Source organism: Sabethes cyaneus, chromosome 2 (genome assembly GCF_943734655.1).
Source record: "Sabethes cyaneus chromosome 2, idSabCyanKW18_F2, whole genome shotgun sequence".
In the NCBI taxonomy this organism is placed as follows: domain Eukaryota; kingdom Metazoa; phylum Arthropoda; class Insecta; order Diptera; family Culicidae; genus Sabethes; species Sabethes cyaneus.
Genome location: NC_071354.1, coordinates 31,810,030 through 31,829,050, shown reverse-complemented (window position 1 = coordinate 31,829,050; position 19,021 = coordinate 31,810,030). Strand labels below are relative to the sequence as shown.

General features: G+C 39.4%; 1 protein-coding gene across 7 annotated transcripts in view; it reads right to left on the bottom strand.

The window, feature by feature from the left end:
* Positions 1-829: 829 nt before the first annotated feature.
* Positions 830-19,021, bottom strand: part of LOC128734088 (growth factor receptor-bound protein 2) — a 101,496-nt gene continuing 83,304 nt past the window's right edge. For all 7 annotated transcript variants that reach the window (XM_053828096.1, XM_053828098.1, XM_053828097.1 and 4 more), the window contains exons 3-5: positions 13,975-14,072; positions 13,514-13,799; positions 830-3,006 (exon numbers count right to left, since the gene is read on the bottom strand). In XM_053828096.1, coding sequence (XP_053684071.1) covers positions 2,833-3,006; positions 13,514-13,799; positions 13,975-14,072 — 558 coding nt within the window. In that variant the 3' untranslated portion in view covers positions 830-2,832. The remainder of the gene's footprint in view (positions 3,007-13,513; positions 13,800-13,974; positions 14,073-19,021) is intronic.

Sequence of the window (19,021 nt, the reverse complement as noted above, 5' to 3'; positions counted from 1 at the left end):
TCCAAAATCTGGTTTCTAATCGGCCCAGTTTGAGAATCTAGTTCAAAATTTGATCCAAAATCTGAAAAAAATGTGCTCCAGAATCTGGAATTTCCAGAATTTCATCAAAAAGTGGTCTTAATATTATCTAAAATCTGGCCCGAATTTGGTAAAAAATGTGGTCCAGAATCTAATGGAGGTCCAATATCAGGCTCAGGTTTAGAACCTGGTCCAAAATATGGCCCAAATCTTATCAAAAAATGCAGTCCAAAATCTGTGTACAGAATCTAATTCAGATCTGTTCCAAATCCGATAAATACGTGATAAAAAATCTGGCCCAGAATCTGGTGCAGCTCCAAACAAGGTCTAAAATCTCGTTTCAAAATCTAATCCAGTGTGATCCTAAACTGGTCGACAATTTAATCAAAAATGTGGTTTAAAGTTTGGTTCAGACAGAATCTAGTCCAAATCTTTCCAAAAATCTAAAACGATAAAAAATGTGGTCCAGGTCTCTGAACTCTGGTTCAAAAGCTGATACAATATCAGGTAGATGGTTTAAGAGTTGGTCAAAAAACTGAGTGACCCAACGTCTACCTGTGGTCCAAAATCTGTTAGAAAATGTGGTCCAAAACCTGTTTTATAACCTGGTCCAGTTCTAGAAGCTAGTCCAAAATTTGATTCGAAATCTGGTCCGAAATCTGATAAAAAAATGTGGACCAAAATCCAAGGGCGCCACAATGTGACGGCTACGACTCTGGTCCCGACATTAAAAATACACTTTCAGTAGGTACACTTCATTTCTTTCATTTCCACCTCCATCAAATCTCTACTGCCCTGTCGCATATCCATTAATCGCATTCTTTTTATTTGTAATATTATTTTTATTTCAATAATTGCTAGCATTTATTCATTCATGTTTCTGCTTCTTGTTGCTATTGTAAAAGTGTTGTAGCTTGTTTTGTGTGAGTGTGTGTGGATGTGTGTATTTGTGTCTATGTGTTTGTTTATTTTGTTTGTTTTGTTCAATAATCTTATTAATGTATATATAGTAATAGTTGTCTGCAGGTTGTATGTTTTTATTTCTAACGCATCTAATTATCTCACTTTCTTCACATTTCTTCCTACATGGATAGAGAGAACACGTATTCGTGGCCAACGAATGCTGCGTCGTGTTTGTTGACACTGCGTACTACCGGCGGGAGTAATCTACGTGACGTTTCCCATCCAACCGTCCGTCCATCCGTCCGCGTCGGAGGAAATATTTTAGAGTGTCAATTTACTACGTTTTTCCGGTTAGGTAGGTACTTCTTTTCTTGCTACTCTCACCGGAAACCGACAGCGTTTAGTGAAATGAGCTAATGAATAGTTCCTTTCATGTGCAAAAACACGTACCTCTACCCACACATACATACATCTACATACGATGAGGCTAAACACAGGAAGGACCCTTGTGTTTGCGAAGTGAGCTTCTTCTTCCGGCAAGAAAGAAAATGATAAGCACCTGCTTGAGGTTCGTACCGCCTTATACTCGGTTGTTACAGCCCGTTTAATGCCTTTATGTTATGGTTCTCTCTTGTCCTACAAACGGTACTTTACAGCACTGCACTTAAAAATGGCTTGTATTTATTCTGTTTGAGGATATTACATAATCTTCTCTAGTCCACTTAAAATGCACTAGTTAGATAGGGGGATGCCTTACCTGTCCGGTTTACAAATTATTGTTTTGCTTCGTTTAATATATAATCGTTTTTCTATTCGTGTGTCTGAGTTTTCACGTTATCTGTAACAGATAAAATGTTGTTAAGAGACTAAGAAACTACTGCTGCAGTTGCTGCTGCAGGGATTGTGTTTGTGTAAAAAGGATTTTCCGTTGTTGTAATGTAAAAAAATGGAAAACGGAGATTGTGTGTGTACGGGTCGAAGGTCTACATTCTCTTTTGTTTTGTGTGACTGTTTACACTTAAAAGCTATTACACATAATGACAAAAACTGCGTATCCTTTGCGAGAAAGAAGAAATTAGACGAAATTTGTTTCTACATGGTTTATGTTATACTCATTAGAAAGACTTAAACGCGTCTACATAAAATAATTACAAAAAAAAAACGAAAAAATTAAACGAGAACGTTGAAACAGAGTCGCTCATCAAGACGTGAGTTTTTACGACATAAAAACAAGAAAAAAACTATAAACATTAGTTTCATTTCATTCGTTATTTTGTGTATTCCGCAAACATCGTTCGATTATCTCCGGTACGCAATTGGTTGCAATTTGGGTAAACTTTATTCTGGTGTTTTCTTTTGTGTTTCAATTCTTGTTTTGGGTGTTTTGTTTCTTCTTCATTATTATCTTCTAAAAAAAACTATTGAAAGTTATTCAACCTAACCGGTAAACACCTGAATTTGATTTCTTTTGATTCCGCGTATATTTAAGATTTTGTCCCCGCACGCTCTCTGGTGTCTGTGTACTCTGGTGCCTGTTCTGTTCTGTTCTGTTCTCCTGACCCGAGGGGGCAAATAGTATTGTTCCTCAATATTTATCTCGACAATTTTTACATCATTCTTACACAATACACACTGCGTCCAAACATCTAGACGCTTCGCATCCTTCTGCACTCTCTCGCACGCGCGCCCATTCTCTGTTCGCCGTATCGCGTATTTTATTGGCTTCCGGCAGGGCCGTAATCAAGGGGGGTTGGTTGCTTACGAACCCACCCTCTCCGCCCTGCCTCGTGTGTGTGATTGGATCTTTTATTTTGTTAGTTTTTTTTTCACCACTTTTTTGTTTTTGTGTTTCAGTTAAACATTAAAAATATATAATATTTATATAGCAAAAAATAATAATATACTTATATCTTATGAATGGTAGGGCGCTACGTATATTGCTGGGAATAGACCTTTTCGGTTGCCGATTTCGCCGTTCCACCAGTGCTCGTCGGAGCGGTCGGTGACGGTGATGACGTCCCCTCGTCGGAAGTCCAGCTCGCCGGATTCTTGCGCGACGAAATCGTACAGGGCCTGCACCAGCATCTGAAAGACGAGAGGAAATATTAGTGTGTGTATCGATTGTAATTGTTTAGCTGATTATAATAAAGCATAACGTAAAATTGGTGGCTTTGAACTAAGTTGTCATTTTGTCAACGTTTTCATGAAAAATATCAACATTCCTTGCACAGTTACATTATCTTTGGCTTTCTTTTTTTCGCATTCATCACTTCAATTGCAGTGACTAGACCTATTGCAATTTGTGTTTTCTGTATTCCGCACGCAATTTTTTTATGCGATCTCATCAAAACACTGGGTTTCAGGATGAAAATTAAAGTGAAAACTTTATTTTTCCGTAAAACTCTATAAGATAGCCTTAGGCAGCGTCCAAAAACGAAATTTTGCATTATGAAGGATCTTTCTTCGTTTACAAAACACACAACAACTGTTCGATTCAAGTTTTTCTTCAAGATCAGTTACTTCAAGTTGAGCGACGCCATGGTATCAATTAGGGTATTGCAGACGAAACTTGAATCTGCAGGCTCTGACTAGGCAAAACAGGCACCAGTTGGTTAGTTCAGACTTCAGCCAAATTACAGGAAAAATGTAAAAAATTGACTTCACAAAAACTTTTCTAGCTTGTCTGAATGTGTTTTAAAACCATGTCTACTGATTTGAATCATATCTGATTAATTATCAACTGCGCGTCAAACTGGTATCAAATTCACAGAATCAGAAGTATTCCTCTGCCATTCAGGCATCCCACATGGCAGTAACTTAGGGCCATTGTTTTTTACCCTATTTTTCAATGACATCTGCTTGAGTTGCCAGTAGCTACACAGTCACCGAGTCAAAGTTTACAATTTTCCTATTACAAAACCCAGCTGAACCGCCTACCACCGTATGATGAAGCACTAGGTCGATTTCAGGGCATGGAAACTTTTGAAAAATGACGAAACATCTAGAAGACGACCTTCGCCAACAAAGTGCTACTGAGAAAGAAACCGTCTGAGAAAGGAACTGTTACGTCCTCTTCGCTTCGCTTTGATCAATGTAACGTTTTATGGACGTTTCTAGCATTATTCCTTTCTTCATAAGTGTTCTGTAGACTGTCTGTGTCTGATGAATATAAATCAAGTGAAATAATAATAATAATAAAGATAACATTATAAAACCTACAATTCTGCAAATAACTAAAATTATCGCGTTCTATTCCCGATTACTGTCCTTATATGATATTATAGAACTATAAATTGTAGAATTAAAGAAGAAAAATAAAAATTAATAAAATAAAGTGTACGAGAGTTTTCTCGGTTTCCGGATCTAGAACTCACGGGATCATTGCCCGACTGTTCTCGCGCTCCAAAATAAGGTAGCCGATAGAACTGAATCAACGGAACAACTCGAATGGTTGAGCTTGCAGTGATCATCAGTCAATGCACTAACCAAAACACTGCAATAGTACTTCACAGTGCTAAGGTGCTTCCAAGGAAAATTTACTTACAAATTGATTTCTTTTGCTTAGCTTAACCAAGAACTTTCTATTCTTTCAGAACATTCCCTTAGGTTCTGGGTCAAAAAAAGAAGCTTTTATGGTCTAAATCATGCGAGTTCTAATTCTTTAACGGTTCTATCATTCAGAGGCCCTTTTCAGCCGTTCGGGAAACAGCTTTAATCAGACCAATTCCCAAATCTGGTTCGGTCAATGATGTTGAGAATTATGGAATATCTATGCTTGGTTATCTGCCTAAAATTTTCGGACACATTACAGACTAACAAAGTTTCCTGAAAAAATGCTGGACCACTACCAATTTATTAACTTTTGTATCGCAGTTTTTGATAAAATGAATAACGAATCCAAAGCTTTAGATGTGTGGAACACATTCTAGCGTTTGAAAAGTTCAGAAGAATGGGGCTACCATAACGGTTGACACAGTGGAACTTGTCCTGTCCTGAAGACCTCAAGGCAGTGCCTTGGGCCCTTTGCTATTCGTTCTGTTTAATTACGATCTATGTCGGAAATTAAAATCTCCGTAATCTTTATACGCTTCTTTTTCTTCTTCTTCTGCCAGCCGAGAGCCGCTGTATCAAGAATTCCTTTCCGTTGTACTAGGTCCTGGGCAATTTGTCGCGCATCTCGATACACGCAAGTCGGCTTTAACCTGGTCGAGTCATCTAGCACGTTGGGCCACTCTATTCGTGGTGCTGGTGGGGTTCGTGAAGTGGACGGATTTCACTGCACAGTCCGCTAGGTGAATAATGGGCATCTCTCGAAGCAGTGCCTGAAATTCGTGGCTCATAAGTCTACGCTACTCTCCGCTATCCGTTTGTACTCCGCCAAAAATTGTTCGCAACGCCTTTCGCTCAAATACGGCAAGTGCTCGTATATCTTCCGTAAGCAAAGTTACTATCTCACGTCCGTAGAAGAATACCGGTGTGATTAGAGTTTTGTACGTCGTCAGTTTGTTGTGGCGGGGTATACTCCTTGATCGAAGTATCTTGCGTAGGAAAAGGTCGGCGGTGATCAGAGATCCAAAATATGCGAACTCATCATATACTTCCGGTTCATCGCTTCAATAGTCACTGTCCGTGAGAGGCAAACGTTGTTTTCTCTCGAGCCTGTTTCTTCCATATATTTAGTTTTCGACACATTGATTTGTAGCCAAATCCTCCTAAGGTCTGTTTCAAGTGTGACGTAGATTGTCTCCGACTGTATAGTGTAATCCATCAGGTTACACTAAAGGTATGGAGAAATTACCTAGGGACTGGTTAGAAGGTATCATATGCCCAATTTACAAAAAGGGCCATCGACTCGAATGCAGTAATTATCGAGGTATTACTCTACTCAATTCTGCAGACAAAATTCTCTCCCGTATACTGTTTCTCAGACTGAGGCCGTTGCAGGAAACCTTTGTTGGTGAATAACAGTGCGGTTTTCGCGAGGGACGCTCCACGACGGACCAAATGTTCACCTTGCGACAGATCCTCGATAAATTCCGGGAATTCAACTTGCAGACTCATCATTTGTTTATAGACTTCAAGGCGGCGTACGATTCAGTTAAATAAAACGAGCTCTGGCAGATTAAGCTTGAACATGGTTTTCCAACAAAACTGATTAGGCTGATACGTGCTACCCTTGATGGTTCAAAATCAAGCGTCAGGATAGCGGGTGAGACATTGGACTCGTTTGTGACGTTAGATGGTTTGAAGCAAGGTGACGGACTATCGAACTTGCTGTTCAACATTGCAGTGAAAGGTGTCTCATCCGTATACGGACATATCAGGTTTCGGTGTGTATCCTTCACAAGATTGGTTCACCTTCTCATAGAACATGCGCGTCTCATCAGCCCGGAATTGTTGTTTTAGCTCTTCACGATCTTTGACCTCCTTCCTCCTTTTTCGCTTTATCCTCCTCAGGATTGCGGTCAACTCGTACCGCGCTCGTCAATACATGGTTAAATTCTCCCTCGTGGCAATGCTTAGATAGTTTTCTCCATTTCAGGTTGGCATTCCTCGTTAACCCAATAATTTCGTACGCTTGAGGTTTCTTGATCTCCGCAGAAATTCTAAAGGTTTTTGTAGCTTTGTTAGATCGAAACGGATGCATTCCGCCATCCTTGCTAATGTTTATCTCGATGAAACCGAAGCAAAAACTACTATATGTGAGTGGTTCGTGAAAATTTTTTATTCTGTTTTCGCCGAAAAAGCGGCATCTGATTCTGAAGCAATCACTGCCGCTGCTGGTGTTTCTGTTGACGGAGTGGTTATATGTACGTTGGAAATAACTCCCGATATGATACTGTCAATTACAAAAAAACTGAAAGGTTCGTGTCGTCGGAACGTTTGCAATTATTGGGGCATTAATAATCTTTCCGTTGCACCGAAATTATTTGAAATAGTATTGAGTAATTTTATTCTACATTACATTTCCACCGACCATCACGGATTTGTGCCTGGTCGATCCGTAAGCACGAACCTTATGAAGTTGATTTTACGTCTACCTGTATATACCACATGGATAAACAAGTGCAAATTGACGTCATCTATACCGATCTAAAAGCGGCGTTTGATCGTATAGACCAAAAATTCTACTACAGAAAATTTCGCGACTCGGGGCATCACGGAATTTCACGAAATGACTCAGTTTCTATTTATGCGGCAGAGTTTTACGTGTACAACTTATCTGTTTATCTGTTTATCTATTTTATTTATATTGTTTATCTTTCCGGTTTACTAACTTACTGGGCGTTCCTCAAGGCAGTAACATGGGACCTCTGCTGTTTGTGTTGTTCTTCAACGATATTGCCTCGCTGCCTGGAGTTGGAATTCAGCAGTCCATTCTTTGGATGGTTGTATGTGACTTCGGAGGCTTTTGGATATGTTCGCTGATTGGTGAGGCAAAATTGGCTTGTCGATCAAGTCAATGACCTCGGAGTACTGCTTGATGCCAAACTGACCTTCAACTTACATCGCACCATGACAATATCAAAAGCTTCCCGACAGCGTGGCTTCATCGCTAAAGTTGCTCACTGTTTGAAAGCGCTATATTGTTTCTATAGTATGGGCGCAAAAACGTTTTGTCCGGCTTGCGCTACGGGACTTTATGGCCAATGAGAATGCTGCGTCAATGCATCCGTCAGCGTCAATTTGACAGTAAACCCATTAGAAACTGTCAGAAGTACGCTGACGGATGCGGTGACACAACATTCTTTATGGCCCTTTACCTTGGCGTAAGTCAGCAAATCTACCACCGTATCCCGATCGTTGTCGTCTTCTGGGTTTTCAAATACTCGAGCACCGTAGGATGGTTCGGCAAGCTGTATCTGCTGCAAAAATTTTAAATGGCGATTCTCCGACAATTCTAACTGTTTTGAACTTTCGCCCGTCACAACGCTCCTTCCGATAAACCAGACTATTGCAGCCGAGTTTCCATCGAACAACTTTTGGATGCAACGAAGCAATAACTACCTGCATACGAACTTTCGCCGCAGATGAAAGTGTCTTCGATTTCGGCGAACCATCACATAACTGTCCAGATACAAAATGATTTCAAGCTTTAGCAATAACCCACAATTGTCTTGTACTCTAAAAACTGGCTACGAAGTCTACCGAATAAAAACAGAAGGTCATGTTTCGAATACGGAATGCAGCACCTAGGTTTTCCGTTGATAATAATTAAAAGCGAAGCGAGCCAATAGTATTCAAAAGTCAAGACCCAATGGTCATAAATCGACAGTTGAAAAAATCGAACGTTAAAAACCGACTGACGCTTTGTACCCTCAAAGTTACGGTGACGGCTTTGACAAACGAGTGGTCGTGGTGGGCTCGAATCTAAGCAGAATCAGGTCGTTCAATGTCTGATGAGTTTAGTATGGGTTTGTTCTCAGACCCACGCCTTCCTTTTGTGCTGAACTCTGCTTTATCGACGATGAAGCCTGTTGCCGGAACTAATTATAAGAGTATTGGCTCAGGGAGCGTAATGAAGCTTCTTATGCCAGAGCAAATTACAATAAGTTAGTACACTTTTTAGCTTAAGGAACGAAATTGGTATGGTATCATTCAAGAATACCGTTCATGATTCAGGGGGCAGAGGAGAGTGTAACGACCATGCCCTCTATCAAACCCAATTTAGAGATCTTGCTTGGGTCCGATAATCCATGCAAAGTAAAACTAGCCGCGTTGGAAGTAGAACATAAAACAGAAACATTTTCGGAATGCGCGGCTTGGTTTCTCCAAGGGTACGCGCAATAAAGTTGAAATTAAGCAAACAGTTTAACTAAACCGTTTCTTCCGCATGCCTTGTGACTCGGCGAACGAACTAAACTTACGAAATAAACATATAAATCTTTCCAAATGGCTGGGAGAAAAACGCCCCGACGGGTTCTAGATTTGGCCGCTTAGGAAATGGAGTTGTTTCTCGGCATCGGCGTGACGTCTCAAAGTGCGCAAGTTAAGTAAAGAGACGCTCTCCACTTAACTGATTTTTGTTTACCAACTTTCGCGCACTGAGACTCGTTGTTTGAAGAAAATATACGTGAATTGTGCCCGCCAAGTTAGCTTCAGGGTACGATGCTGGGTTAACAAGCCAGTCCACGTATGTTCGAATCTCGACTGTGCGGTGCTGCTTATAGAGTCAGTAGGATTGCTGCTCTATCCCCGTAATTCTTCTGTGCCCTAATAACCGGCTGCGAAATCTGTCGATAAAGAAGGCTTAAGCTCTCAAGGACGTTTATATCCATGGTTGTACGTTTTTATACGTGAGTTGTTCTAGACAAGTCCAACGAGATTGTTGGCAAGCGAAAATCCGTGCAGTCTTTTATTCCTTTCAGCGTGTTAGTCCTTGGGGTAGAGGGGTGGGGGAAGGTAACGTCCATCGAGATAAAAATATATTTTAAGGAAAAGACTACATAAAATACAATTTTAAGTCATTCATTATTCATCATCACAGCATTGGGAACAAATTTTGGGGAAAACAACAATGCTCGGCAAAAGACAAAGGTTAAATAGGCATAAAAGTCAGAAGTGGTAAACTTTTAAAACAAAATGTAGTGATATGAAAAATTTGTTAACAAATTGTAAAGAAATTAGCGTCGATTATTTAGATTAATACCAATTTAGACCAATTTAAATGTCAAAAATTAGGGAAAAAAATTAACAAGCAGTTAATTGCGCACCCGACCCGGTGTGGTGTGGTATGGTCACCAGCGTGCTGATCGACGGTCGGCACCGATTGCCAAGCTCCTACCACAATTCAATCTGCAATAGTCTATCTTCGCAGTGGTAGAAGCAGAAAGAACAATAATATAAAAATAATTACCGTCGGCGGGTGGGGCATATGGTGTGTGCGTACGAATGGTTAGACCGGACTGATCGAAAACTCGACGTGAAATTATCTAATATAGGGTGTCGTGTACTAATAGTTTAATTGTCAAAACAGTTGGGCGCAAACCAAAAGTGGATTAGAGTGTGGATTAGAGTCCCACTCAGTAATTGAACTACGCAAAATATTTTTGGCCTCACATCGAAGTTTCACAATATCATCCAGTCTAAAATTCTTCCTCACCAAAACGCTCCTTCACTTTTAATAAAAAAAACCTGATTTAATTCACCTAGCGGTGAAAGCAACCTTTGTTATATGGTCTTACTTGCTATTTGAGATAGAAATCGACACGTCTTCGGAAAATAATTCTTCTATTGGTTAACGTTGCATAGTGCGTTGGTTTACATAAAATTTTTTGGAAATTGAATAAGTTTACAAAATTTGAACAAGATAGAAGCACTTATAAATTTTGATAGTTCTTTTTCTCATGAAATTGCTGAGTAAGTTGTTACTAATGTGGGTAAGTGCAAGTAAAAGTAAGTTGTAAGAAGAAATATTATTCTTTAACATATACATTGCATAGTAAAGGTCTAGTTTATAAGTTTTTGAACTATGAATAATTTCCTGTAATGCCATTCTATTTGATTCACATCAATAAAGTTTTCTTGAATAAATTTCATCAATTTTTATTAACATTCGGTTACTCACGCTGTTGTATTTTGTACAACAAGTGTAGGTTTTTGATTGCCATATTGTTATATAGTTACAAATCATTGTTTAACTAACGTAACTAACGTAACTAACTTCAATAAATTTGTTATGAGCAAAATGGCAGAATTATTCGATGCATTAATACTTTTGTTAGGAAAATAGATCAGCATAAACCGACATCACAGAAACGAAGCAAGCAGCGCGTAAGGCGTACCACAATTGGTCCCAAGTGGCATTTTCTCTCGTTTCTTTATATAGAAAAATGGTGTCTGTATACAGCAAAACTATCAGCAAATGTAAAATGTTTAAAAAGTATCCGTGTATTGGTAGTCGAATAATTCGGAGTCAAAATTAGGGTGTTTTTTATAATCAAAGCTCTACAGATCCCAAACAAGCAGATATAGAGCTATACTATATTCAGCAATGTTGTGTATTTTTACTATTCGTACAACTTTGTAATACATGAAAAAGTCATACAACAATTACAAAATGAATTAAAATAGAAAAACTGATTTTACAAGTGTATGTACAATAAATAAGATCTTTTCATCTTCGCTGAAGAGATAGAAGGTTACTGTCTTCAACAAAATTTCTTGTAATAATATGCTCGGAAACTTTGCAGAACACATCAATGCGTTATATTGAAACTGAAGGAAAATAAATTTTTTATTTCACTTTTAGGGGGATTAGTCAAAATTTAAATTCTACCAGACGATAGAACATTCAATTTCAAAAAACTCTAGTGCGCGCATTTTCTTTGGTTTTGGGCTATTGTGTGCGCGAGTAACCGTGTTACAATAATGTTGGAGCGAGTGTTCGAGAGTTAATATATTTTGACCGGAAAAACCAATTCTTATGAAATTTTGCATATATATTCGTAGTGTCAAAACCTCGCGTTTGACATTAAAATTATTGAAATTAGGCAAATTAACCTGGTTAAAATTATTATAAATTATAGTTAATTTTGGTGTGGTGTATACGGTTGCTCATAACTTTCAAACCAAGAGTCCAATCAAAAAACAATTCAATAGTGATCTATCCGACTATATTACCTTCCAAATGAAACTAATAGCGCATAAATCGGTTTGGCCATCTCTGAGAAACAGGCGATCATTTGGACCTTGTCAAAACAGGTTTTTTAAGCGTAACTTTTAAACTGAATATTGGTTTTCAATGAAACTTGGTAAAAAGTTTAACGATAGCAAGAGCTTTCATTTGATACTAAGATCATTAAAATTGGTTGTGTAGTTTCGGAAAAAACCGTATCACGTAGTTTTTACATTTTTGCCTATTACTATAAACGAAACGTCGTACCATGAAACAACTGAATAGTGATATACTAGGCATGAATACCTTTCAAACAAAAGTAATAGCGGAGGTTCAGCCATCTCCGAGAAACAGGCGATTGAAAATGAGCTGCACACACATACATACACACACACACACACACACACACACACACACACACACACACACACACACACACACACACACACACACACACACACACACACACACACACACACACACACACACACACACACACACACACACACACACACACACACACACACACACACACACACACACACACACACACACACACACACACATACAGACATTGCTCAATTCGTCGAACCCTATCGATTGGTATATGACAATTGGCCCTCCGGGCCTTGGTTCTATTTCGCGTTTTTCGACCAATTTCTAAACCTTTGTTATATAGTATGACAAAGGTAAAACAAGCAGTAACCAAAGTCGAAAGGAAAGACAAATAAATAGTCGGCGGTAAAAAATTATTTTTTTTCGGTAACAACCTGCTTATCGAATCTAAGTCAATTTTAGGGATCTTCTCCACGTTTGTCGGTTTTGGGCTGCCACTTTTCAATCGCCTCTAACACCCGCTATTGTTGCATCCTCGCAAATTGCGCTCATCCAACGGGTACGGGGTCTGCCCCAAAGTCGGCGGCCTTTGTCGAGTTCTCTGCTGAATATTGTTTTCGCTGATCTCGAATCCGGTATGCTTGCGGCCAGCCCACCGTAACCTACCTCCGCCACACTACTTCTTCTAATATGCTGCGAAGAATTGATCGCCGGTTCTAACGCTCAAAAACGCCAAGAGCTCGTCGGTTGTTTTCTTTCAACGTGGACGCTTCTGTAGTACCACCGGGAGAATTAACATTTTATAGAGCACGAGTTTCGTATGGGGTTGCAGGGTACGGGATGATAATCCACCACTGCTCATTTGGTTTAACTAAATCGTACGTCGCCTTGAAGTCACAAATCGAAAACTACCTTGGTATTCGTCAACAAAGGTTTCTACAACGGCCTCAGTATATGAAACAGGATGTGGGAGGGAATTTTGTATGCAGAATTGAGGAGTGTAATGCCTCGATAATTGCTGGATTCGCGTCGATGGCCCTGACAGTTCATCCTCAGTCCATACCTTTAGTATAACCTGATGGATTACACAATACAGCCGTTCGCTCCCGACAAAAGATAAAAGTCTAGTTGAAAGCCATAAATAAAAAACCGGATCAAATCCCGAAAATCAAATGACAATCGTTGAAATTTCAAATTTTAAATGTAAAGTCAATTAACAAAAGTAAAGATTAAAAGATCAATTGACAGCCTAACAGTTCTAAATAAAATTCAAGAGCCAAAAATCCAAGTTCAAAAGTCAACAATTAATAATTTTATTAACGTATAAATTAAAGGATACATCATGCTTGGTGTATTGATGTCTAAAGTTAAGCACAATTGTGAAATCTAGCAGAAAGAACCACAATTGCAACTTTCTGGCTCTTAGCCATAAGTTCGTTAAGCATTTTTAAGTTTCTGTTAAAAGTCGTTTCTGCTCGTCGCTTTTCCCAAGCTAATTTATTTCTTAAACACTTTTTCGAACCCATCCAACGGTATAATAACTTATGACAACAAAGTTCAAATTCCAGCGGAAACCGACAGCTGACCGACCCGGAATCTAGGACGGCTTTACATATTATTTATTAATTCAAAACTCACCTCCTCCGGCACCATGTCGCGCAGTTTGACCTCCTGCGAGCGGGATACGCTGGCGGTCCGATGGTAGTCGACGAGTTCGTTCAGCGAGCTGAATTTGACCACCCAGAGGAAAAATTTGCCCTGTGCATCGCGGAGTACCTTGAAGTGTTGCACCCCGTCGGAACACTTGACCGAGAGGCTGAAATCGCCCGGACTGGACTCGCTGATACGTATCAGGAATGCACCCTCGTGTTTGTTGGACAGGAGTTTCTCGGCGTCGGCTCGGGTGATACGACCGTAGTACCAACTGCCGGTACGGTAGGTACGTACGTACATACGTAGATTACACAACGACGGCGACGAGTGGAGACAAAAAAGCTTAATTAGAATTTTATTCATTTTCTCGACAGCCACAGTAACGTCGTCGCAAGGCGACGATGATGTGATGCTATCCGGTCCAGAGGTTAAAAAACGATACTTACTCGTGATTTTTCATCTCTATGTAATTGCTTGGTATCAGTCCTTCCTTCCCATCCAGCTCCGCTCGGTACCAATTCATGTCGTCTTCCATATTTAGAATCTACCGTTGAGGGAAAGAGAGAATAAAAAAAGAGAAAATAAGTTAGATGACATTTGCAACAGCTGGAGTTCCTAGAAGCTAGCGATGGTGAAACTGTAACAAGAAAAGTTTTTAATGCCCTTTCGTCCCTGACGTTTGCTTTGTAATCAGTTTCGTTTTTCTTTGAGAAAAGCGTAGGTACTTGACATCCTTTGAATTATAGTTTAACTTTTTCAGTGATGGAATCACTTTCGAAAAATTCCATTACCAAAACGAATCTCTAAATTAGCAACAAAATTCTTTGAAACTGTCCGCCATTCAATTGAACCGACTGAAGTAGCTTAAAATTCTTGCCTCAGCATGCGTCAAGTCAAAACCAGCCAACGCAGAAAAAAACCTATTCCGTCAGAATACCAATTGAACATGACACAGTTTTGGCTTGCATAATAGGCGCTTCATACCCAGCCCAGCTGGCGAGGAGAGCAGTTCGCGATTCGCGTCATCGATACGTGACTGGCGTTCCGAGTAGTACCTATAGCTCTCTGCTTGTTGTTTACCAGATCACTGTGTGGTTAGTTAGTGTACATACAAAATACCAAAGTAAACTTCAAAGTCGCATCACCAGCAGCAAGCACCAACCACCGCCAAAGCAACGGAACAACATTGAAGAGAACGCGCGCGGGGAATGAAACCCAAACGGCACACGGTCGAAACGACTGCGACAGGTGTTTACATCCGGAGGAGCAATTTTACCTCTGGCCAAAATGTGCAACAAATCGGTAAACCAAACAAATTACTTTCATTTCATTAATTCATATTTTAGTAGGTTTTCACGGTGGGTAAAATATGAGCAGCAGATGAAAAACAGGCAACCTCCTAGGCGCGCAGCGGTTGGGTTTTGTTTTAACTGATTTGAAAGTTAAATGTATTCCCCGTCGAAAATGTGTCACAAAGGATCGGGGACCAAAAAAGGGGGCTTCCGATCGATTTTATTCAGAAACTTTTTCAGCAAAGGTAGCAGCAGATGTGAGAGCTTGGAGCGAAAGGTGGAAAATTAATTACCTACGATATTTTCTAGCAAAAAAAACACACTGACAAAAGAGTGTTTCGGAAACAATTTGAATCGATAAATGAATTCTTTGTGGAAAACTATTCAAGTGGGTGGGAAAACTGCTGAAAAAAGGTCTGTGTCACAGCTAGCAGGTAGCTAGCGTGAATTTTGATATTTTCTCGGATATAAACACGACAGACCAAAGCGTGGGAAGGAAAACTTTTTGTTGGCTTGCTGCAAGTCACGACACCGTTCGATATATCAAGAAGTGAAACTAGGAAAAAATTGGAAAAGTCACGAACGTAACTCTTAGGTACATGAACGTTAATTATCTAATTCTAACGTAGTACTACGTCAGACAGGTTGGACGTGACTTGGACTTGGCCTTGGACTCGGATCTGGACATCATCGGCTAGGGCTGAGGTCTGATGGGTTTCGGCTTGGAATTGGACTTTTCAACTTGAACTAGGATTTACTTTTGGACTTATGATGAGGACAAACGACATGATGCAGTAGAATCAAACACGTCAAATTCGGCAAATTCAAAATCCTTCGTGTTCCATTTTTTCTTACCGTAATGTCACCTTTACAGGGATGGTTCGATCACTTTGACTCAATTTTGATTCCTTTGACAGCACCGTCCCAGCCGAGCAAAATTTGACAAAATTTTGTATGAAACATTTGTAGAACTAGTTATTATTTACATTTTTTGCCGAATAAAGTTTTGCTGTGTCTTTTGTAGCTCGTAACTTGCAAAATTGAGTCAAGGTGATCGAACCATCGACTGAAAAAATCAAATTTTATCTTCTTTTTCTTTTTTCTCTGGCTGTGTTTCGTTTACAAAGCTCAAAAGTTATAAAAGTCTTTGTCAAGCTACTACCAACAAAACAAAAAAAAGTTTGTTCCAATACGTTGTGTAGCTTCTGAGAAACTACTCGTGGTTGGGCCACGTTTTGGAGTTCGCCCATAACTTTCGTTTCAAAAGGAATTTTGGAAATCTAAATACATCGTTACACAGGTCTAAGAATAAAGTATATTTCCGGAAAGTTTTGAACTGATTGCTCGAAAAACAAAAAAGTTATAGGCATTTACGTTAAGACAAAAAATGTTGTCATAGTCGGGCCATGTTGTACAGGTTGGGCCACCACAGAAAATCTAAGATATACGTATTGAAATTCTTTATAAAGACATGAAAAGAATGAATTCCGTAAACAACGGCTCATATAGGTACAAATACCCTATTTTTAATTGCATTTTTGCGAAATTTTGGCGATCCCTTAAAATCAATATTGCTACATCTACGCCTTTTCCGAAGTGTACATCTACAATTAAAAAAACAACAAAAATCTAGGTTTTTATCGTATTAATTCTGCTTTATTTCATCACATTTTACGTGACTGACATTCTCTAGCAATTATTGCGCTTCTGCGCTTAAAATTATGGTGGCCCAACCATGACTACTCCTGTGGCCCGACCTTTACAAATATCGCTTTTCTAGTATTCCACCTTAGCCTTCCCAAACACCTTACTGGGGGGATTTTTCTATAGTCTTCGTGTGCAGCACAACACACTTAATATATTTTTAAAATTTATCTCGATAATTGCATTTTATGAATCATTTCTTGGAGAAAAGATCTTTGCGCCTGGAAAACTTTTTTTGTAAGATTTAGTCACTGAATTTAGTACGGGTGTTTTGAATACACGATTGAAACTCACAATATTGTGAAAAGTTAGCTATCACAGTAAGAAGTTTTACAATGGTTGTATAATAGATATCATGAGTTACTAAAACTGTAAAATCGTGATGGCCCGACCATAACAGTGCTCGACGATAACGACAATACCCTACATCAAGTTTGAAAATCGTGGTTTTTCAGGAGCGGCGTTTTAACCCGTCGAGGTTGTTCCACGCCGCACTGGAATGCTTATGTGTATGATCGTTTTTCGACCACTTCCCGTGGTCGGATCATTGCAAAATTAGTATCAACATAAGCAAAAAAGGCTACAGAATCAAATTCTGAAATAAAAAAATAATGAAATTTTCAAAAGCTCCAGTCGTTTATATCCCCTTAATGTTATTTGTAACCAATGGCCCTTTTAAAGGCCACAAGCGATTTAAAGCAAGATGATTGAAACATGTCAAGCTACGCATAATCATATTTAATACAACAATCTGTGGGCTGTTTATCCATTACTATTTTAACCTTTATGATGCACACAAGTGATTTTTAAAAGAAATTTCGTTGTCTTAATGGTTGCAGGCGTTGTAAGTATTTATGAACCCACGTCCACGTATTTTCATAGCCACCATTGCACTAGATGAAGAATTGGATCTGAATATTTCATGCTTCTCTTTTAAACATTCACTTAAACAACTTAAACTCACATATTCTTATAAACATACATATGCCAGAAATGCAGTTTACATTAGTCTTCGATCTAATAATCTGATATAGTCCTACGTCACCCTTTCGTACAACCCTTAGGGTTGTATACCTTGTAGTTTTTTTCCAATTTTGGGCAACTTCGAGCAAACTAGACAACTATTAGGCGAAAGTACTATATTTCGTCTATAAACAAAAAATATTTGCATCAGGAGATCTCCAAAGGAATCCCAGAAAAAATCAATTGAAAAATGTGTTATTTTTTGATAAAAAATTTTATAGCTCGTTAAGAGAAAGAGATAGAGAATTACTAATTCTAACAAAATTGCTTATTTTAATGAGTTCTACAACTTTGCTGAAGACACCATACCTTTTTGAACGCATTTAAATAAACGAAAATTTGTATCACCCTAATGAAACAACCAAAATCACAAAAGTTTGCTGTAACGTATAAATGAGTTATTTTTGAGGCATAGTGTCTTTGGAGAAGTTTAATCTTTATATATAAAAGTGAGCGTGAGTATATTTGTATGTTTGTATGTATGTTTGTATGTTCCACCATAACTCCAGAACGGCTTGACCAATCTCCACCAAACTTGGCACACATGTTCCTTGATATAAGAGAATCAGCACTGGGGGGATTGACAAAGGGGGCGGAGGGGTATGCAACAGGGGAGGAGGCCATAACTCCGAAATACCTTGACTGTTATTCATCAAACTTCGCACAATTGTTCCTTCGCATAAGAGAATTAGCACTGGGGGGTAAACCAAAACGAGGAAGGGAGGTTCCCTGATAGGGGGGAGTCCCTAATGGGGGAGGCCATACCTCCGAAACGCCCTGACCGTTCTTTATCAAACTTGGCACAGATGTTGCTTGATATCAGGAAATTAGCACGGCGGAACTAATAGGGGGGGACCATAACTCTGAAATAAAGCGGGGGGGGGGGGCTTCGTAACTGGGGGGAGGCCATAACTCCGAAATGCCTGGGTGGTTATTCATCAAACTTGGCACACATGTTTCTTGACATAAGAGAAACAGCACTAGGGGATTAACAAAAACGAGGAAGGAGGGTCCCTAATAGGGGGGAGGCCATAACTCCGAAACGCCTTGACCGTTCTTTATCAAACTTGGCACACATGTTCCTTGACATCAGAGAATCAGCACCGAGGATTGACAAAGGGGGGTGGGACTAATAGGGGGAGGGAGACGATAATTCCGAGACGCCTTGACCGTTCTTTATCAAACTTTCATACGTGTTCCTTGATATAAGGGAATCAGAACTGAAGGGGTTGACAAGAGGGGGGAATAGCAGGGGGAGACAAATGGGGAGGAACTTCCAAAAGAGGAATAATATTTTAAGATTTTTGCATTTTAAGCAGTTCGATTACTATAACTGATGTACAAGTTACTGTGAGGCAAAGGCGCCCCGAGTAAGATCGGGGACTCAACTAGTAATAAAATACAGCCCGGACTCGATTATCCGGGTGTTCACTTTTATTTTCAGCCCGGATAATCGAATCACCCGGATAATCGA